The sequence below is a fragment of the Pygocentrus nattereri genome, chromosome 12 (genome assembly GCF_015220715.1).
Source record: "Pygocentrus nattereri isolate fPygNat1 chromosome 12, fPygNat1.pri, whole genome shotgun sequence".
In the NCBI taxonomy this organism is placed as follows: Eukaryota; Metazoa; Chordata; class Actinopteri; order Characiformes; family Serrasalmidae; genus Pygocentrus; species Pygocentrus nattereri.
In genome coordinates this window covers 36078515-36101772 of record NC_051222.1, presented here as the reverse complement: position 1 = coordinate 36101772, position 23258 = coordinate 36078515, and the positions used below count along the sequence as shown (strand labels likewise).

The 23258-nt window shown below is 41.5% G+C and overlaps 2 protein-coding genes across 2 annotated transcripts in view; both read left to right on the top strand.

The window, feature by feature from the left end:
- The window catches only part of LOC108413944 (B-cell receptor CD22-like), a 164061-nt gene extending 148385 nt beyond the window's left edge, over positions 1–15676 (top strand). Inside the window, exons 3-8 of the mRNA XM_037543324.1 lie at positions 434–682; positions 1593–1856; positions 2002–2083; positions 2193–2250; positions 2385–2456; positions 15548–15676. Of these exons, the coding sequence (XP_037399221.1) occupies positions 434–682; positions 1593–1856; positions 2002–2083; positions 2193–2250; positions 2385–2456; positions 15548–15676 (854 nt within the window). The remainder of the gene's footprint in view (positions 1–433; positions 683–1592; positions 1857–2001; positions 2084–2192; positions 2251–2384; positions 2457–15547) is intronic.
- A 21-nt stretch (positions 15677–15697) lies between these two features.
- LOC119264694 lies at positions 15698–17507 on the top strand. The gene is made up of 3 exons (XM_037543323.1): positions 15698–16129; positions 17152–17400; positions 17491–17507. The coding sequence occupies exons 1-3, from the start codon at positions 15736–15738 to the stop codon at positions 17505–17507; spliced, it is 660 nt and encodes a 219-aa protein (XP_037399220.1). The 5' UTR covers positions 15698–15735.
- The last annotated feature ends 5751 nt before the right edge of the window (positions 17508–23258 follow it).

The following is a 23258-nucleotide window of genomic DNA, read 5'->3' as shown; positions in this document are numbered from 1 at the left end:
TATACCCAATCATGATACTCACCTGTTTCCAATAAAAATGTTTACCTGTGGAATGTTCCTCAACTTTTTTGTCTTTTGTTGTCCCTGTCCCAACTTCTTTGGAATGTGTTGCAGGCATCAAATTCAAAATGAGTGAATATTTGCAAAAAACAATAGAGTTTATCTGTTTGAACATTAAATATCTTGTCTTTGTATTCAATAGAATATAGGTTGAAAAGGATTTGCAAATCATCGTATTCTGTTTTTATTTATGTTTTACACAACATCCCAACTTCATTGGAATTGGGGTTGTATTAAAAAAAAGGTAAAATTTTTGAGAAAGAGAATCAGAACAAAGGCTGTGATAATACTGCAGTATTATCTCAGCAAAAACACAAAACACAATGACACCACAATTTTCCCTTCTAATCGGATGTTCCTCTTATTGTCTTAGAGCTCCATGTAGAAGCTCCTGAAGAAGCGACCGAGGGAGAAACAGCAGATCTGACATGTAAGACCACCTGCAGTCTGACTGACCCAACATTCATCTGGTACAAAAATGGACGTCCTTTAACCACAAAGACCATCAAGAACAACCAGCTCCACCTACAGATGGTCAGCAGTGAGGATGCAGGCAGTTATAGCTGTGCTGTAAGAGGATCTCAACACCTCCGATCTACTGCTCACAGCCTCAGAGTCAGATGTGAGTTTAACTATTTTTTTAAAGGAAAACAACAACAATAACAACAACAACAACAACAACAAAGGAAAACACCACTAATACTGACTGATGTTGAATAATAGGATAAACCTGACTTGATAAACATCAAATAACAACTTTAAAACCTTTCATTACCATGATTACTAAAGACTACTGACACTGAAAAAAAAAAGATTATCTTTCTGTAGATCCTCCAAAGAACGTCTCAGTGTCCATCAGTCCCTCAGGTGAAATAGTGGAGGGCGGTTCAGTGAATCTGACGTGCAGTAGTGATGGAAACCCACCTGTGAAGATCTACACCTGGTTTAAAGGATCAACATCAGTAGGAGAAGGAAAAACCTACAGCATTCCCAACATCAGATCTGAGGACAGTGGAGAATACACATGCCAGAGTCGGAATGATCATGGAGAGAGAAGATCTACTGCTGTGCAGATTAATGTTCTTTGTAAGCTTCTTATGATTGTTTTATGCTGTATTAGATTATTTGAGGAAACCCCGAAATCACAAAGATCATTATCATTTTTATTTTGTCTGTTTCAGATCCTCCAAAGAACGTTTCAGTGTCCATCAGTCCCTCTGGTGAAATAGTGAAGGGCAGTTCAGTGACTCTGACCTGCAGCAGTGATGCAAACCCACCTGTGAAGATCTACACCTGGTTTAAGTTATCAGCATCAGTAGGAGAAGGAAAAACCTACAGCATTCCCAACATCAGATCTGAGGACAGTGGAGAATACACATGCCAGAGTCGGAATGATCGTGGAGAGAGAAGATCCACTGCTGTGAAGATTAATGTTCTTTGTAAGCTTCTTGTGATTGTTTGATGCTGTACTAGATGATTTGAGGAAACCCAGAAATCAAACATCACAATCATTTTTATCTTGTCTGTTGTAGATCCTCCAAAGAACGTTTCAGTGTCCATCAGTCCCTCTGGTGAAATAGTGGAGGGCAGTTCAGTGACTCTGACCTGCAGCAGTGATGCAAACCCACCTGTGAAGAACTACACCTGGTTTAAAGAAGGTGAAACCTCACCTGTGGGATCTGGACAGAATTACAGCATCATCAGCATCACTGCTGACCACACTGGACTGTACTACTGTGAAGCTCAGAATGACCATGGAGCTGAGAGGTCAGATGGAGTGCCGGTGTTTTTTAAAGGTGAGAAACAAGATTAAATGTCTTAATTCAACGTTTGATCTCTTTTGTATTTTACTATATTATTGTATTCATATTTTAATATTGATTTGTTTATTCAGTTGTTTATTAGCCTCATAAATCAGTATTCTGAACGTTCTCTTTACAGGCTACCCCCTGATTCTGTATGTAGCTGTTGGATTCGGAGTTTGCATGATTACAGTTTTTCTCACTGTAGTTTTGTGGAGGAGGTAAAATATTTTTAAAAATACATTATTTTTCATAATCTGTTTATTTGCCAAGGCTAAATGTTCCTCTCTGTGTCTCAAATGTTATTTCTTATTGATTGGTTTATTGCAGATCTTCTGAGAGCAGGAGAAAGAGGCAGGACAGAAATACAGATCAACCAATCTATGCGGTGAGCTCTAGATATCAGGATCCTTTCATTCTTAATCCAGTGGTGGGCCTGCAGTGGTCAGATGTGACTGACTACTGTAAATTTTGATGTTTATCAGTGTATCTGCTCATGTTCTCAAACTCTCTGTCCTGCAGAATGAAGGCCAAACAGACCACAGCGCCCATCCACCCCCTGAAGACGAGTCCAGTGTATACGCGAATGTTGCTGTGAGTTCTAGACATTAATTCTTATTACACTCTTACAGTCCATTCACAGTTTTAGAGCCTTGAGAATCTAGATAGCAGGTAACAGAACAGTCTGACACCGTGTCCAAGACTGAGGCCTCTGTGTCCGAGTGAGAGGACTCTGCCATTCCACCTCTAAACTGGAGGCAGGGAACTCCTGGATTTATACAACCAATTTAGTGAACAGTGTGGAGAGACACTGCCAGAGAGCTGGAGGTTAGAACTGACCACTGGTTTTGTGTCACTGATTGATAACGATGGTTAGTTAGGTAAGGAGACCTAACAGAAATGAGCAGATACAACCGAGCTGCCCAACACCAGGGCAGTGAAATTCAATTATACCTGCTATTCAGACGATTCATGTTAAATACGGGGATAAAACTTAACCCATTATACATTAAATCAGTGTCCAACAATCACAACTGGACAGCTTAGTTAGTAAAGGAGCTATTTTCTCATTTTGTTTACACTTATAGACGTCCTGAGGGCTGCATCTCACACATTATTCCTCACAGATGTTAAATACAAACTCAATCGTGGATGAGCAATGATTATATTGTAATCACAAAGGCTTCATGTAGTAGTTACATAGTTACTACAAAGTTATTACTGTGTAATTACACAAATTTGGTAAAAATACACCAATACCCACGTTTACACACTTAAACACAAAGGTACATGCAAACACACAGTAATTACACACTATTACACCCCACATACACACATTAGTTATTTGAATCAATGTACAGAGTCTTTAGGCGTCAAACCAATTTAAAGGTCTTACTAAGTGGTTTTAAAGTGTGTCTGATCTGCACTCACACATCTACTACTTTACACAGGTTTTTAAGAAGCAGCGCTGAGACCATCACCAGCAGTGTTTACCACACCCACAACTGCAGCAACAATCCACTGGACAGCCACAGCGGAGAGAAAGAGAGAGAGTTTTTATTTAATCTAAAACATCAAACTGTAACATACACACATCTTCCTGATCTTTTATGGGAATGTTTACATTTTTAAACCCAAATCTTTGATATCAGCATTCCTGCATGTCGAGCCACTGAAAGCCTTTTATTCCCTCTCTTAAACATTAATGTGATAAAAGGAAGGTCTCTTTGGAAAGAAGAACTAAAAGCTTTTCTTTCATTACATCAGTCCAGAGAACCCAATCTGGAACCTTCATTTTTTATGGTCTATAGTATGAACCTATTTTAAAGACTTGGAGCTTTTATGTATTTATTGTTTCTAAGATGTTCCACCATCATATCTTATAAAGCTGTGTCAGGCCAAAGCTTTGTCTCTACATTTCTGTTTGTTTCTATAATAAAAACTATTCCATGCAGTCATGAGGATTCAGTCTTTTCTACACTCAGTAGGTTCAGTGTTTACAGGTTTGTTGTCTGTGCTGTTTCTTTGTAGTAATCCAGGTCATTGAATTGTCTAATAGCAGTGAGTGAAGGTGACTGCCTGTGTAATTTACCTCTGAAGCTGTTTCTCCTGACAGGTGTGAATGTTTAGTGGTTATAAATCTGCCAGGAGTAAAGATGATATTATGGTATTGGACCCAGGGGTCCCAGTCCCAGTCCTGGAGACCACATGCTCTGGACTTTCTTGTGTTTCCCCCACTGTAACACCTGCCACAGCCAATGAGGAGCTTGTTAGTTAGTTAATGAGTTGAATCAGATGAGCTTTGATAGACGTTAGTTGTACCTGACAAAAAGTCACTGACTGCACTAGAAATGTTCATTTTCACTGATTAACTCTATTATCAGGATCAGCAGTAGACATCGTCCTTGTAACAGCAGTAGATACAATCAAATAGGTGGAATAGCTGAAGAGCTGCATAACCTATCTTGGTAGTAATAACAGCATATTGTCTTTTATGTAACTGCATGTGTGTAATAGGGTGAGGTTAATCACATTTTGGATGAACTGCTGTTTGTCCAGCAGGACTTTTCTGATAACAGCAGATGTAGATTGTAAGAGTTCGCTGCTCTACACATGAAGTGCCAACGATCCTAACATTACACTAGTTGTAAGCTTGTATTATGACGTGGTAACTTATTAATCGGTCATCAATCTGTTGATGAACTTAAACAGTTGAAGAACATTGCCAATCTAGCTTGTGTTCAATGTGAGACCAAATATTCACTGTAGGGTTCAAACCCTTATAATCCCAGTCTTAGTACACACTTAGGTTTGTTTTTCAGTAACTACAGGGACTTCAGTGTAAACTGGTTGAGCTGTTCTTTGGTTAAAGAGGTGTGTAATAAAACTGGGGTCCCTGAACATTTAAGGGGTTAAATGTATCAGTATTTTGTCTTGGTTTATGTTTTGAGGAGAACTGTAGTTATTTAGGTCCAGTGAAATTACTCAGTCATTCAATGTAAAACACACTGTAATAACATAATAGCTACTTTTAACGACGTGGTGATGTGTAAACACCATCGCATTACAGGAGAGATTAAAGCCAGATCTCTGGTTACCATGTCGCAGTGGAAGCCCTCCTGAGACCCCCATTGTTTATTCTTCTTGTTTATTAGCCTCTCACTTAGCATGTAACCCCAATTTTGACCAGCAGGGGGTGATAGTTTTTTTTTCTAGCTAAATAATAAGATTTAGCATGCTGTACCAACTTTAACCACAAGAGAGCAGTTTAACTCCACAGACTGCCACTGCAGAGGCGCCCGCAGAAGAAAGTCAGTCCACATTCAGTTACAGGGGAGACAAACTGTTCAGAGGTTCTTTCTGAGAAAGGTTGATAACAGCACTCTGAGAAGAAACTGTTAGCTGAGTAAGTGACAGTAGGAGATTATGGAAGATGGAATATTATGGATGATGGAATATTATGGATGATGGAATATTATGGACGATGGAATATTATGGATGATGGAATATTATGGACGATGGAATATTATGGATGATGGAATATTATGGATGATGGAATATTATCGATGGTGGGATATTACGGATGATGGTGAAATACCAGCCCAGCCTGTTTGACCAGTTGGAGTTTCTGTGTTGTTTGTAGTGCAGTGTAAAGGTTAAACCCTCGTCTAGCTCACCTGTCGTGTTGGGCCAGTTTAAAGTGATCACACATATATTTCACAATTCCTCCACATTCTTTCACACGTCCTTTACAGCTTTCTTGGCATTTAGCTCCCCTGAGATTTTTCACCTGGTCTCTAAAGAGTCAAAGAAATAAAAGCCACCCTTGTGGTTGAAGCTGGAACATCACGCTAATTCTCACCTAATTCCTCTCACTAATTTACACTTGATTCCCCTGAAGGGCAAGAAAGAAATATGTGTATTAAACTCTGCCGCCGCCTGCTGATCAAAACTGGTGTAACATGCCAGGTGTTAGCCAGTGTGTACTGGATTTACCCTTCTGGATCACATCAGTAGTACAAGAAAAAAAATAAGTACATAAAAAAATAAATATAAAATAAAAATGGGCAGGGAATTGTTTTTTTTTTATGCCCGAAATGGTAATTGTATAATACTAAAATTATATCTTCAACTGTTTGGCGTGTTATACAGGCAGAAAAACAACTTTTTCCCTCTTAACTCTCAGGGCTTCTATACTTTCTGCTCATGTGATTGATAGAATGATGTCAGTTTACTCAGTTAATATGTTCATTTTTACATAATCTTAGTAAGAAATTATTAGAATCTCTCACTGATAAAGTTTTAATACAGAGGCCAAAGATCTTCACTGGTAGTGTCACATTATGTCAGGAGTGTCCAGTCTTACTGTCACGGTTGGCTCCTCCCAGTCCTGTCCATGTGCTCGTGTTTTGTAACTCCGCCCCTGATTGTATTCACCTGTCCCTCATTGTTACGTGTATTTAAGCCCTGTGTTTGCCCTTTGCGTTTGCCAGTCTTTGTACCTTTGTATCGTGTCTTTGTACCTGGTCTTCGTTTGTGTTGATTCTTGAGATGTCTTACCCTAAGTCTGTACGTGTCGGCTCACTGACCCTGGAATGTTCTGACTACGACCCTGGATTTGCCCCTAATAAATCTCGCTTATCTCAGCGTGTGCGTCCGCCTCCTCGCTCCCCGTTACAGAAAGACTGGCCACCACAGGACGCAGCAGGTAAGCGAGACTCCGGCATGTGGTTGTTCCGTTGGGACGAAACTCCGGCTGTTTTAAAGCAGCCCGAGTTCGCTGTGTCCCAACGCCACCAAGCCGGAGACAGCAAATCCCCTGGCGCTGAGGGAACACGAGCGTCTCGTCGGTCCCGCAAGAAAGCGGAGGGCCTTCCCGCCTTGTGTCCGGGCGACGAGAGCTCAGGTAAGCGCCTTGGGTCTGCCCGTCTTGAGCGCCACTGCAGGGAGGAGCGACCTGCAGTGCAAGACGGTGTCAGACGGCAGGAGCATTCAGATGACCCGTTTTTTGGTACTCGGCTCGTTCGCAAGCGTCACTGCGAGCTGCCAATCGCTCGAGTGAGCATTGGGAACGGCCGAGTGGGTCCAGTATCTGTGTGTTCCTCCAGGTTGGAGCAGAGGTCCCCAGCCCGAAGGCTTGATCCCGTGGCCGCACCCCGCGGCACTTCTGATCCCGTGGCCGCACCCCGCGGCACTTCTGATCCCGTGGCCGCACCCCGCGGCACTTCTGATCCCGTGGCCGCACCCCGCGGCACTTCTGATCCCGTGGCCGCACCCCGCGGCACTTCTGATCCCGTGGCCGCGCCTCCGGACCCGCCGCCAGTCGCCGCGCCTCCGGACCCGCCGCCAGTCGCCGCGCCTCCGGACCCGCCGCCAGTCGCCGCGGACGTCGCAGCAGGCCCCGCGCCTGCCTCCGCGGACGTCGCAGCAGGCTCCGCGGACGTCGCAGCAGGCCCCGCGCCTGCCTCCGCGGACGTCGCAGCAGGCCCCGCGCCTGCCTCCGCGGACGTCGCAGCAGGCCCCGCGCCTGCCTCCGTGGACGTTACATCCCCTTTGTTCCCTCCCATCCCGCCCTCGTCAGTGTCTGTTCCCCCTGGGGATCCCGTTTCTGTCCCTGTTCCCTGTGGTCCTTCTGTGCCTCCTGTGTCTGTTTCCGTTCCTTTGTTTCTGCCTTGTTCAGTCCCTGGTTTTGTCCTGTTCCCTACTGTTGTGTCTGTCTCGGTTCCCGTTCCTGTTGTGGTTCCCGTTCCTGTGTCTCCTTTTGTTTCTGTTCCTGTTTCTGTTTCCGTGCCCGTTTCCGTTCCTGTGTCTGTCCTGGTGCCTGTTCCCCTGTCTTTTGCGTGGTCTGTTGTTCGTTCTTGTTTTCCTCGTCCTGTGTCTCCGGTCGTCTCTCGGTCGGCGTCGTTTTTTGGTGTGCCTCCTCGTCCTCCCTCCGTTTTTTGTCCTCGTTCTGTTTCGTCTGTTCCTGTGTCTCCGTCTGTGTCTGTTCCTGTGCCTTGTGGTTCCGTTCCTGCCTCTTGTGGTTCCGTTCCTGCCTCTTGTGGTTCCGTTTCTGCCTCTGTGCCCGTTTCTGCCTCTGTGCCCGTTTCTGCCTCTGTGCCCGTTTCTGCCTCTGTGCCCGTTTCTGCCTCTGCTCTGGCTTCGGTGTCTGTGCCTGTTTAGTTTAGTTTTGTCTTTCTCTGGGTTTCGCTTTTTTGTTGGGTTGTTTTGTTCTGTGTGGCACGCCCGGTGTGCGTGCCTTTGGGGGGGGGTTCTGTCACGGTTGGCTCCTCCCAGTCCTGTCCATGTGCTCGTGTTTTGTAACTCCGCCCCTGATTGTATTCACCTGTCCCTCATTGTTACGTGTATTTAAGCCCTGTGTTTGCCCTTTGCGTTTGCCAGTCTTTGTACCTTTGTATCGTGTCTTTGTACCTGGTCTTCGTTTGTGTTGATTCTTGAGATGTCTTACCCTAAGTCTGTACGTGTCGGCTCACTGACCCTGGAATGTTCTGACTACGACCCTGGATTTGCCCCTAATAAATCTCGCTTATCTCAGCGTGTGCGTCCGCCTCCTCGCTCCCCGTTACACTTACCCAGAAAGGGCCGCAGTGGCTGCAGGATTTCAGTCCAAACAAGCTGGAGCTCAGCTGGTCTCAGTCTTCAAACCACTGATCAGGTGGTCTCCTGCTTTGTTGGAATGTAAACCTGCAGCCACTCCCACCTTTTATGGATAAGATTGGACAGCCCCGCATTATGTGTGAGGTGTTTATATCATTTGTCTTTAATGTGTTTTAAATTAACCCTGTAAAACCCAAATATAGAAAAAAATGCAAAAAATATTTTTTTCTTCTCTCTAATGATGTTAAAGGGGTCCTCTGATGCAGAAACTGAAGTGTTACCAAATTTTGTATGTTTTAGTAAGTTTTTACAGAAATGTTGCAATACTGCAACATCGGGCCTAGATAGGAGCAGAATTTGTGTATTTACACTCACGCTGTCAAAACAAATATACTGAAGAAATAAGGCTTGATTTGCACTGTGGACTGCTTATAAAGCTCTTTAACAGTAAATATCATTATTAATAATCACACAGCAGTCGTACTTTTATGAATCTTAATTCATTGACCCAAAAAAATAAGAATAAAAACTGTGTTGCAGACCCAGGACAAGCAGACAGAACCCAGATTAGTTGGAGGCAGTGGTGATAACCACTGGGTTTTATGTACAGTGGGACTCCAAAAAGCAGTTCCTTTCATCTGAAAAGCAAAGACGCACACTACACTTCCTGCACGGGGTATTGGTATTGATATCGGTCCCGGGGCGTGGTCCGATAAGTTGTTTGGCTTGGTTTAGTTGCCTCAACTTCCTCATCATCAGCAGCTGGGCAATCTCTGGGTGCCTGGTTCTGTTTGTCCAGCTCCTCGTCACTTGATTCACTGAATCAGTTTGAACAGTTTCAATGACATCTTTCACGGTGTAAACAGATTTCCTTGCTCGTAGCATTTCTGGAACTGAAATAATAGTGGGAAGGATTCGAGAACGCTACAATATGAATCATTTCAATGCAAATGAATGCTAATTGTGTGACACATTTCACTCAAGTCACACACTGTATGGCCACTTAGATCAACATAATAAAGGGAACACCCAGACCACTAAGATCCACAGAGTCCAGAACATTACAGGAAGCCAGTAGTAATATGTCAGTACACAATCCAAATAGGATGGCAATAATAAATTTGGAATTGCTGGTGATGGACATCCAGTCCTGGGTGACTTAAAGAGTCAGTCAGGAGGGTGACCGGCTCAGCATGTGCTTTAGCCAAACACTCGTTCTACACTAGTCCTCACAAGGATAGCATACACAGAACTCAGTCTCGGGGCAGATGGCATGCTTCAGCCGAATTGTCAGTCGCCTGAGCCCACAGGCTCATGTCAAACTGCTCAGGCCTGTAGCCTTTTCTTCACACCCGTTAACCAGTCTTTTAGTGTTAAACAACAATATGCCAATTAAACCAAATAGGGCTTCCTATCATCTATCATACAACACAGATCTCTAATCACAGAGTACAAATGTATATGGTGTAAATATTTCAGCAAAGCTTAACAACCCCTGTTTCTAAAAATCAAAAATGGTACTGGCAATGGCATTACAAAAAAAAAAAAAGATGAAAATGAATACATATGAATAACATATGAATAACATGTGAGTAAGATAAGTTCGTGATTAAACGATTGTCCATAGTTGATTTGTCCAGGTGTTGTCCTCTTCTGCCCATTGTGATATTACACCACGTAGATGGGCACGTTGCTGGCACAAGGGAGAGGTTACTAGCACATCACCTTGGTCGGTTACGACGGGTTGCTATGGATGACAGGTCGAACGCGACAGGTCAAACGAACAGTCTCAGGTAGTTCAAGAGGCAGTTCGGCACGGATCATAGTGAACTGTCCAGCAAGGTTGGAAAAGATTTTTCCCACCATGCTACGAATAAATGGTACCACACAACAACCCAACACACACAAAATCACAAGGAAAATCAACAATACCATCCCGAGCCTTATTAAAATAGCTTTCCATTGGCCTGAAAATATCCAATTAAACCATCCCTCCCCAGGGTCCTGGCCTTTTGTGTTGGATACATGCTCATCTCGTAAATCTTTTAGCTGTCTCATAATTTTAGTGAAATTACCCTTTTCTGCTGTGTGCATTGGAATGTATGTACAACACTCATCACCAAACAAGACACACACACCATCATCTGGGGCTCTTATGGAATCAATAGCGAACCTGTTTTGCATCGCCATCCTGGATGTAGCATCTAGTTGTTGTCCCAAGACTTCCATGGCAGCGATTGTGAAATTCATAAATCTTTGTTGGTTGTACCAGATACAGTTTATCCACTGAGCACTCTTATAATTTTGAATCCATGGAAAGAATACGAGCCAAGCCTTAGTACTGCTTTGGGACATTGCCAGATGCTCATCAGGAACATTCGTTGGAACACCGGAATATGTAAGGGTAGGTTTTTCTAAAACTGTGTGTTTGTCTTTGAGCCAACTCGAGGACACATCCCTTTTACCTCGAGTTAAAGGGCTGTCCAAGGGTAAGAGCATAACTTTACCAGAAAGTGTGATTGGAGCACAGCATGCCTTCCATGTAGGAGCCAGAAATTGAGACAGTTGTTTACCATCTGCACAAACCCAAAACATGTCAGCTATCGGAACTGTCCCTTCAGTAAATCTATGTCTAGCATCTGTTTGTCATTATTTAATTCCCCATCCTGTGGCATTTAGCTTACGTGTACATCTATTGGCAGTCCCTTCACGTGTGTAATCATAATGGTGACAGAAACAGTATGGATAGTGTAAACCATCATCTTGAACCATTGGGGGAGGGGGAGTAATAGGCTGGTATAACACGGAACAATTATGGAGTCGTTTAGCATTGTAACGAGCCTCCATGCTCCACAGTAGGCAATGCAATGGACATGAAATAGTTAAGGCAAAGCAGTCAGCCAGTCCTCCCAATGGGATGACGGTCGGAACTCCTTTCTTTGCATAACAAGCCATGCAGTCTGTGGTGACGCTTGTTTGAGCAGTGAACTGTAAGTACTGATATAACATTTTTTGAGTAGCATACACAGTGAGAACCTCACTTTTGGCTTCATAATCACTACTGGGTACTGACGCATTAGTCATATCCATATCATAGAGCTCTCAGTGCCATTCACTGCCATTTGTGAATGACGGCTCTACATGAGTGATTGAGGTGAATTTTCTCATAACTATTTCTAGTTATTTCTCTTTCTATTGCGTTTGCAACATCGTCCTGTGTCTGTTGTTTCAATTCAACTTCCAATCTTTTTCCCTCGTTTAGTATTTCCTGCTGTCTTGCCCTGGCGTGTTCTTCTGATCCTATTTTAGCTCTCCTTCCACCCTTCTAAAAACTCCATCTATCCCACCATAATTAGCCACAACTGGTGTGGAGAACCTTTTTGTTTCATAATGTGCCTCCTCTTCCCATACGCTAGGTTGAGCATAGCTGTCTTATGATACAGTTGTTGGCCCGGCTGCTCTCAACTGGCCTTTTACGTGTCTTGGTGTGAATGGGTTAGTGTGTTCTTTTAATGGCTGCTGTGGCTGCAGGCCTGTTGCTGTTGAGCCTGTGGTCTCATATTCATCCACTTCTTTAGGCGGGGCAAACGGACCCCTTGGCCTATTTTGGATGCATTCCACCCTTTCTGGTTCTTTTGGGAAATAAAGCACCACCAGATGTTCCCTGTACTTCATTTGGATGAATTTTGATTCCTCCAGTCCTTTTTATTTCAGCACTATGCCATCCTGATTCTGATAAGTCAGGATACATACCAGTGTTTGTTGCTTCAGGGGCGTATGCTGGGGGTCTGTCACTGTCGGTTTGGCTGTTTTCTGTGTCTTTGTCTTTAGCCTTCTCCTCACTACTCTCTTTTATGTCTTCTGTCTTAGTTTGCATTGATTCTTGTTGGTATCCCTTTCTTTATCTTTAAGTTTCACTGCATGGTTTTCAAAGGCTTGTAGTAGAGCTAACCTGCGTGATTTCTTGTCTTGTTGTGCTGATGTTCGAGCCAATGTCTTTTCTTCTATCTCCCGTATCATTTGGCATAGTTCCTCATCAAATGTACCCCTAACGGGCCACTGCTTTTCGGCCTTTGCTGTTCGTTTATTCCAACGTTTCATGCATTCATTGAGTTCTGCTCTGGTCCCAACCCCTTCCGAAATCATTAGGCTGTAAGGTGTAATAAGGTCGCTAATTTATTCCCCATGACAATGGGGGATGACTGCTCTATGGGTGTGAATGGTCTCTATGGTCAGTGTAGCCTGTGTGGGTGTGAGAGCGGGCGAAGGCACTTCCCTCAGTCTGCTTCTTGTGACCCCTCCCCTCTTTCTTTCTCCTGTGTCTGTGTGCTGATGTCATCCTCCTTGTCTGCCACACCCCTGCTCAGCTTTACTGGTCTCTCCTGTGAACACATAAATCTGCTAAACACAAAGTGTATTGTTTTCTTGTGAATTTTAACTTTCCAAATCTTACTAAATGTGAATATTCTAAATACTGCCAGTCATGCTACAGTCAAGTCCTGTCCAGTCTTTCACCTCACATCCCATCTTTATCTCACCTCTTCCACATGATACATCCCTGGGGATGCATGTCTGTGGGTTGGTCTGGGGTTAAACACTGCCCCCTCATTCCAGTGCAGTATTACTACCAACTTTTTGAGCGTCACATTCTTTTGTTTTGGCAGCTCATGATCATAGCCTGGTCCAAATGGGTTAGGTCTGTCAACTAGGAGCGAGGTAGCTCTCCCTCTCTCCCAGAAAACCTCCCTTTTTTCTAAGGCCAATCTTGCAGACAACTCCCTGCATTGTCTATGTTCAGCTTCCTCCAGCCGTATGGGCTCAAACCGACCCCAGGGCAGTAGTCCTAGGCCCAAATTAGCCTCCAGCATCACGATGATGGGTAAGTCTCAGGTGTGGGAAGGTGATCTCTGCCAGATCCAAATTATCAAACTCTGTTAATTTCCACAATTTACTGTTAATCAATTCTGTAGACTGCCAATTTTCTTTTCTTGTCCTGTCTTTATAAGTTCTTTCAAGCCAGAAATGAGTCCGAATTCCCTGCGTCTCAATCATATGATCTGCATCCATAATGGACAGTTCTCGTTATGTTTTACACCTTCAAGCCGTGCCTTCAAACCACTCTCAGCTTGGCTGTCAACCACTTTGCTCAACCAAGGCTTGCTGGAATAAATCAGTTATTTGTTAGTTGTCATTGTTGCCTCCCAGTATACTGTCACTCTCACTAGGCTAGTCTTTCGTTGTGGCCACATATTAGACAATTGGCAAACAAGACAAACAACATTTATCTTTCAGCGCTTTTTCAGTTTTTCTCTGTTTCACTTTACTCTTGTGCACTTTATCTTTGTTTCACTGAGCTCTTTTTAATCCTTATTTTTATACAGCCGGGGTTTTCTGGCAGTTTTCTGTTACACACAACACAAATGTTTTTTAGACTGAGGCCTTGTCCTAGTTCTCACACCGTGCACCTCCCCTTTCCTCACACACTGCAGTTATGTAAGTTTAAACAAAAGGTTCACCAAGACCATCAGACTTGTTTTTATTTTTATACTTTTTCTTTCCGACTGGGTTTTCTCAACTATTACTCCTTTTTTTAAGATTTTTATCATGCAGTTCTTCTCCCAACGAGTCTTCTGTTCAGTTAAGCATAAGCAGTTATTATCAGTTTCAATGGCTTTCAAAGACATTGCATTTCAACCTTTGTGGTGGAGAGACTCAAGACCCATCAAATGCAGAATTTATATGAAAAAAGGCTTCTGCTTACCTCAATATAGGATGCGCTTGTAATGAGCGTTGTTTTTTTCTCTCGTCCACAAAATGAATGCAACTGCCTGGTGCTGCTGACAACGGCAGTCGGGGGTCCCCTTAAGTTCCCCTGGGACGGGCCACCATTAACTGTCATTCCTCGACACTTGTTTAGCCATCAAGCCTAAGTATTATTCATGGTTTGTAAAATAAAACGAATTCAATAGTTTGTTGAAAGAAAATAAAAGAATTGAACGAACTAAGAAATACAAGAAGACTCTTCAAGATTCAGAAGTGCAGGTCCTTTATTCCTTCTTTGAGCATGGAGAATGTTCTTCCAACGGTCCCCGGACACACTCACACTCATACAGTGTACACATATTTTATATTCTCAGTGCAGGTGGGGTGATCTCGCCACACCTCTTTTTTGTTGTCTCCTATTGTCCTGACACCACCATTATATCCAAATTGACCTTCACATGTCCATCATATGGGGTTTTTGTGGAGACCATTATTTCCAGGCCTAGTCTGATTTATTTTTTAAATAAAACTTTGTGCCAGGTACCTCCTCACGCTCGCTAGTACTTTTCCATTCTGGCCGTTTGGCCTTGAGCAGTTCACAAGTTCACTCACTCCCTACAAAGTGCCTGTCTTCTCTCTTACGCTCTACTGAGGAAGCTTGTTTTAGGGCACCTGCTCCAATGTGCTACGCCATGTTGTGCTTTATTTATGATTCATCTACATAATACAAGACATTTTAGTTTTGGGAATCTTTAATTTACAATTTACATTGATTTTAATAGTTTATGGGAAAGATTCAGTTTATATTTGGTTGTTTTTGTTTAGACTGATGTTTCTACCATTTCAGTTTAAAAGAAGTTCAGATTATCTTTATTGTCTGATGTGGGATTGTTTTGGGGGGAAACCATATGTATACCAATATCTTCCCATGATGCTTTAGAAATATCACAAAAACATGTACATGGCAAATAAAAATGATTTTATCACCTGAGGAACAAAATGTGGTACGTTTAAACGGAGTGTGGGGGGTGTGGTGGAGGGTGGAGGTTGGGGTGGCAGCTCTAACTGAAAAACATGCTCAGCTCAGACCGACTACTGTGAAGAACCTGCTGCTACACAGAAATGACTCTTTAGTGGCCGTTTTCAAAACGTAATGAGTTTTTGTTCTTCAGAGTCGAGTTACCGTTACTTAGTTATGAAGAAAGGATTCAGTAAGACAGACGATATTATAGTGTCAGCACTCAAAGTTCTGGACTTTTGAAGGACTTTAGATGAAGATCTGGAAACATGTTGTTGAAAATGTCATTATGTTAAAGATCCTGCAGGCTGCTGTGATGAGGTCATTGAGAACGGCTCCTCCTCTTCCTCTGGTCTTTCTGCTCATAACTGCTGGTGAGTCAGTGTTTGTTGTGGTTTGTGGTTTCTCTCAGAATCAGCTCAGTGGTGTAGAGTAGCTGCTGGAGTTGGAGAGGAGAGAAGTGAAGCTGTAAGCTACAGTCACTCTGACTGTCTTATGGGCTCCAGACTCTGTAATCAGCTCTTTCATGCATCATATGTTTCAGGAGCTTTTGGAACAGAGTGGAGTGTGAAGTACAACCAACAGGAAATCTGTGCTTTAAATGGATCCACAGTGTTTATGAACGGAACTTTTACTCACCCAGAAGGTCTCACAGTGACAAAGAGTTTCTGGACTATAGACCCAGTTCCAGGGGTGGAGCTGACTGATCTGAGTAAAGACCCAGATTATTCAGGCAGAGTCGAGTGTTTAACTGATAAACAGAAACACTTCTCCCTCAAACTGAGTGATGTGATGAAGAAGGATGAACATCGGTTCTGCTTCAGAATCATAACAAATGAAGAAAAAGAAAGATGGCTGGGTGAACCTGGAGTTCAGCTCAGAGTTACAGGTGAGTTAATCATCCCATTGTCCAGCTATAAGACACAGCTCTGGATTCAGAGTAATGTTTATTCATGACTGCTCTGAATATTCATGTTGTTTTATCATCACTGATTTTATTAATCTGCTCTAATGATGTTCAGCTTCTGTTCTGATTCACTCCTACATCATTTATTCTGGTCTTACTCCTCATTCAGTTCATCTGCTCAATTTCTTTCTTACCTCCTATAAATTTTACCAGTGAATAATTACTGATGCTTTAAAACTGTAGACTTATTCTTTATTCACTGATTTTGAGAACAATCATTCAGTCATCAATAATAAAATGATTTTTAAATTATTCAGAAAAAATAAAAACGTAGATGTAAGGATGATGAATAAATATGTTCCAGACTAGATGAGGATTTTTATTAGCATTGAATTATCAAATACGTGTGAGTCCTCAACTGAAAATGAGCTCATTACTGATTAATATTAGAGTAAAATGTACAGAACAGAGTTCACTGAGTACAGTAGAGTCTCATATACTGCAATATTATCACTGAAGCAGTCGGTGTTTTATAAAATTAATCACACTGAACAATAGCATCACTTTCCCAGCTGGAACAACGGCTAAATCTTGTCCTTTTCATATTTTATTCTTTTAAATCATTGTAGTTTCAACACTATAAAGATTTCACAGCTTTCTCTACTCAACCTCAAACTCCACTGATGACTAATGAGCTGCTGAGTATTTTAGTTTGATTGATTCTCCATCATTTCATCTGCAGGACACACTTGGTATTTTATGTAGTTATGGGGATGATTATGCAAATGTTATATAAATTACGATTTTTCAATTATGAGCTGCACCCAAATCTCTGCTTGTTTTGATGTACAACAGTTTCCTGAATGAGAAGCAGAGAAGATCAAACATCACTCAGTTTAGTTTCATCTGCTCTGGTTTCTACACTCATTGCTGACTTTCATGAATGAGGTTCACTGACTTTACAGCTTTTCCCTTCTAATCTGATGGTCCTCTTATTGTCTTAGAGCTCCATGTAGAAGCTCCTGTAGAAGTGACCGAGGGACAAACAGCAGATCTGACATGTAAGACCACCTGCAGTCTGACTGACCCAACATTCATCTGGTACAAAAATGGACGTCCTTTAACCACAAAGACCATCAAGAACAACCAGCTCCACCTGCAGACGGTCAGCAGTGAGGATGCAGGCAGTTATAGCTGTGCTGTAGGAGGATCTCAACACCTCCGCTCTACTGCTCACAGCTTCAGAGTCAGATGTGAGTTTAACTCTTTTTTTAGTTTTTTCCTCAAAGTAAATAAATGTAGGACTTTAAAAATGTATCCTGGCTTTCTGGGCTTGGTTACAGTTTGTGGTCTTATTTAATAGTGTTGTTTGCATAAATTAAGCAAGATATTAAATATTTAATAAATGTTTCAGGTTTAATATTCAAACCTTCAAATACAAATCATGTAATTATTATAATAATCTAGATCCTCCAAAGAACGTCTCAGTGTCCATCAGTCCCTCTGGTGAAATAGTGGAGGGAAGTTCAGTGACTCTGACCTGCAGCAGTGATGGAAACCCACCTGTGAAGATCTACACCTGGTTTAAAGAAGGTGGAACCTCACCTGTAGGATCTGGACAGAATTACAGCATCATCAACATCACTGCTGACCACACTGGACTGTACTACTGTGAAGCTCAGAATGATCATGGAGCTCTGAATGGAACTGTGATGGTCACTGTTAAGAGTAGGTGGTGAATAATGAGATAAACGCTGTTTCTCTGTGTTCACTTTTACAGTAATGAGAGATTAAAGTGATATTAATGATCTTTTCTGCAGGTCAGAGTTGGTCTGCAGTCTGGTTTGCAGTGGGAGGAGGAGGTTTTCTCCTTATTACTGTCCTAATCTGCATCTGCTGGTCAGTGAAATGCAGCACAAATCTTCCTACAGTGTAACAAAGTAACTTGTTTGGGGTTATTAGTGATGTGTAAACAGATAAAAGTAGATTATCAGAGTAATTAGAAGTGATTAGAATGGATTCATTGTTTTCTCCATCAGGATCTCCAGGAAGAAAAGACATTCAGATAAACACGGCGATGAGGTGAGAAATGCAGCTTCATATTTGTGCTATATTTGCTGATCTGTAAATATTGAATTATATTCTATTTTAAAAACGCTGCATCATCACTCTGTACTGTCACTACATGGGGTGGAAAGCATGGAATGCGTCTCAGTAACAACCAATAAAATTAATCAATATTGATCTTCAGGTAATCAGATTCCATTTGTGTGTAAATACAATGTTATTACTATGTTATAGCTACTTAATTACACTACCTACACCATTTCATTGGGCTTAATTCCATTTAATCTCCCAGGCTCCAGTCTTGATCTTGACTTGTAATATGACTCAGTGCGACTGCATGTCGGAACAGAAATAATCCACATGTTATGAGATATTTAACTGCCAGCTGTTCAATTATAGTTACACTGTTCATTTAAAAAGCCACTAGAAGATAAAGTGCTACCCAAAGCTCTTCCTCTAGATGGCAGTGTAGGACTGAGTGTTTTAGGATGGAGCTGTGAGAAGGTGAGGGTGCTGTCCAAGGTGCTGTTCTGAGCTCCTTACCTTTTGGTTTCAGCCAGTAAATAATGATGGAGATGATTTGTTTCAAACAGTAAATTATTAAAGCAGTGATGATTCCTAAACTCCTTCAGTGTCTCTACACCTTCTCTACCCATACTCTGTCCAGAACGCTGACCCTAAAGCTCAGGACGACACGTACACAGCTCTTCAGCCCACAGCCAGGTCCTCTGATGATGTGTACCACACACTTGCAGTAAGTGTCTCCTCACAAATCCTCCCTCTAGATCTGTGAAGAACTCCTACCTCAGAAACTAAATGGAGTCTTCATTTCTCCTCCTCTGCTTCATTCCCTCTTTCCCTCACACAGGCTGTTCATTCCAGCTCTCCTGATGACACATATACAGCTCTGGATACTCGGTCGATGTCTCCTGAGTACGACACTCTAGCAGTGAGTTCTACACATTAAACTGTGATCCTCAGTAACCGAGAAGGTGATAAACTCCATGTACCGTGGATTTGAAGTCTGAGTCTGTATCAGTTCTTCTTCTACAGAACATGATGATCTCTCTACTTTAGCTTTTAAACTCGGCTCCTGCCAAGATGTGTTATGGAAACTGTATTAATTCCATGTATTTGCTTTATTGCTTGCAGAGTGTAAGACTATGTACAGGCCAAAGGTCATGGACAAAACATCCTGTCCTCTGACTGATAGACGAGCTTAGCTGCCTAGATACATAAAGCAGGATCCTCATATAGCGATTGACCTCGGTCACCTGTCCTACACCCCCAGAACTTCTGCTTTCATAAGATATTCAGTCAGGGCAGCACTGGTCATGCATGTACAGCCTGACCAGAAGATGCTGCATGTCCTCATAACCTGCTGAAGACTGATAACAACAGCGGTCAAACCTCCCCTTATTTGGTATCTCGCCAACACCTAGTTTAGGGTATGAAGCCCTCTGTAAGGGTGACCGCCTCAGAGCGCACTCTCATCTCTTCACTCTCTGATCTGTCACACTTTCATTTCCTAAATAAATACTATCGCTTATTCAACAGCTGTGATTTGTTCTGCTGTCAGGATTTCCATGACAGACACAAAACTACAGATATAATTTTGCATCTCTATTTTAGTCATTATTCTCTGTAGATTTTCAAATAGGTTTTTTTTAACAATGATTTTTTTTTCCTTATGATGTAAAACATTTATATTAGTGCCTCATATTTTAACTACTTTTTTACTTTTTATAAATATCTGCTAGAATGTGAAAAGCTTTTCCTACTTTGTAAATATAATCATCTCTGTGTGATTTAGTGCAGAGTGTTTTCTCTATGTAGAGTATGAAATGCTAAGAGCTGAAATCATTCTGATATAAATGTTGTGAATCAGCTCTTATTCTCAGTATGTTGAGCTCAGTGTGAGGCTGTTAGTGATCTGCATTGTGTTCTCACCACATTCACATGCTGGGTGGAGCTCAGCTCTGAATCTGTTTGTTCACGATTGTGCATTTTTGTTTAATAAAATATACTAAAATATGCAGCCTTGTAAAAATGGTTTCATGTATTCAGCTCATTTTCTGCAGATGGAACTGATTTCTTTTTCAGTCCTCAAAATGTTTTGCATTTACACAAACTCTTCCCAATAGAGCCCATTAAACACATGAACTTTAAAAAGATAACACTGAGTCACTGCTTGGATTTCCTGAGACAGAGTTGTTGACAATATCAGCTTAATTTCAATACTATATGCATTCTTGGCAACCCTGATGGCAGCTTTCAGATTCTGGCTGCTCTCAGATCTTCCCTTTTACCAGATATGAAGGCTGCTTTGTTCAAACCTGCAGCTAATCAATCCTCAGAACTGTCTAATCAACACCCCTGACTTAACTAGCCATCTACATTATATCAGTAAGGTCTAAATACAAGCAGAATACTTTAATATTAATAAAGTTAAAATAAGTAAAGGTTTATTAATAAGTGAAAACAAAGTCTGGAGCTGCTGATGTTTAACAGGCTACAGTCAGGTATTGGGAATGATGTAGTAACCTGTACCGACCAGCAGAGGGAGGTAAGCTAGTATTACATTCCCCCAACACATTGCTGCCACTCGGTGAGTATCATGGAGCTTTTCTATAAAGCTGACCAGAGAAAGCTTCCTTAAGCATTCCCAATGCGTCATTAGCATCAATCTAGCAGTATTCCACACTTTACATGTGCATATTGTGTGCCCACAAGATAACATTAACCAATTTAAAGAGCACCCGTACCTTAATGTTGCCTGAGGCTTTAATTCACCACTTACAGGTTTGGATTTACAGTGTTTGGTTTGTAATAATGTTCATTCATAAAGAGCTAAACATTAAAATTTATATTTTAAGAGTTTACAATTTACAATTAAGTTACATTTAAATTAAGTGCCATTTTTAGTGATGTCTTAATAAAAATCATAAGAAAACACTAAACCTGTGTTTTGTTCAGCAAATCTGATGAAATTCAATGTTGATTTAGATGCTTTCCATAAACAATAACCTTGACTTTACAATAAGGAATCAGTTTCTCTCAATGCCCAGTTAAGTGCTGAGCACAATACACTGTTAGAAATAAAGGGACCATGCAGGAACAGGATTCGTTCATCAAGGTACAAACAGTGTAAGTGTTCCCTCAAAAGGTACAACAGTGGTTTTAAGGTCCAGTTGTGTTCTTTAAATAAATATTTCCTAGTGGAAAAGTAAACATTTGTATCTTTTATAAACCATTTTTAAAACAGAACCGTTTAATAAAAAGCCTGGAGGCGAGGCGGGAGGTGTGGAGTCAGTACATCTTCTAAAATATCATTTCAATGGATTATGTTACAGTTATGTTCCCTGACTAAAGGTACTGGGATGTACCCCCGAGGGTACCACCACAGTGACAAGAAGGGTACTGCCCCAGTCACAGTGTCACACCTTTTTTTCTGAGGGTGAATTATGATGCATAATATATAAATAAAAGTGCTCTTGAAGTTCATAACTCACTTTATTTCCTGCTTAGTAATGAGCAGCCAGTGAATTAGCCAGTTATTAGATTGACACATTGGAGGTTTGATAAGATCAGAATGGAAATGTAGAACGACGTACAGGATTATGATGGAATATACAGGGATGGACTGAGTGTTGAGCTGCTTTCTGTTGTTACTGTACATGAATCTGAACTGTCAGTAGTGAAGAGGATTAAAGCTTTACAGTTTAATATTTCATTTTTCACGTTTAGTAGACATCGTTTCATTAGATGGATTAGATGGATTGAGTCTCATCTTAATTTGTTGAATTGTCCTATTTAGAAATCTTTTTCTTCGCTTTATTAGGAACTTGTTTTTGACAGAAATTCAGCTCCTTTGGGAAACATTCATATTCAGTAATTCATTTTTATTTGGACAGTTCTGAGATTTGATCACAGACATTGTGTTATTTGAAGTCTGACTTCATGGTATTTGAACGTTTGATTTCTGTGAACAAAAACTTTTAATTGAAAAAATATCACATTTTATATTTCAGTTCATTTATTTACATTTTAAACACCATCAAATTAATCACAGCAATTTACAATATTCAGTTTCATTAATACCCATTGAAATAAGTTCTTTATGAAAGATTGAAACCAATGAGTTACCAATTTGTGCAGTGAAGAACAAAATGATGCCAACAGAGCTCCGAGTGTTGAGACCTGCTAATCAGCTTCATGTGATCTTTTTAAATAGGAGCTAATATCAAATTTAAGATGTTAAAGTGTAAAAATAATGCTGAAGGTCCCTGAAGCTCTACAGAAGACTGTATGAGGCGCTGTACAGTGGAACTGGGCTCTGCAGGTTCTGCAGTGCTCTGGGTGGAGGTGGTAACTGCTGCATTAGCATTAGAGAGAGTGGAGAGTTGGAGTTCATTACCCGAGTGATCGATGTTCTGAACACACAGCAACTTCTGAACAATGAGACCATCAACAATGAGCTTCACTCATTAGGAAACGTACAGCTTTACATCCAACACAGCCTGGATGGTGGATTGTGAAGCAGTGAAGATTTCTATGGATTTAATCTTTACTTTGTCATTACAATTCTCCACCTCTAGAGAGCAGAAAGAAATTGTATATGAATAAAATGCTACAACAAAGTGTTGTTCTGTGTCCTGTTTTAGTAAATATCATTATTGATTTGTGTCAGCACTGGACACAATGTCAGAGAATGATCCTGGATTTGTTTAAGGATGGCAGGGAGGCGGACCCAAGTACAAAGATGAAAACCCACAAGAACGGGTGTTAAATTTATAGAGGCATTGGAGTGTGAATTTGGCAGGTTTGGGTTGAGGTGACCCAGAGCCAGGCTCAAACACCAATGTCCTGATTGACGGCCTGTGGAGTTACTGCTACACCACTGGGAAGCTCAGGCAACCACGGGTAAAACACAGACCGGGAAATAAGAATGTCAAACAAAGAGAAGCTGAAAACAGTTCAAACAGACGCTCAACGAGAAACTTGAAATAAAAGATCAGGAGAAAACAAAATGACACTTCCACTG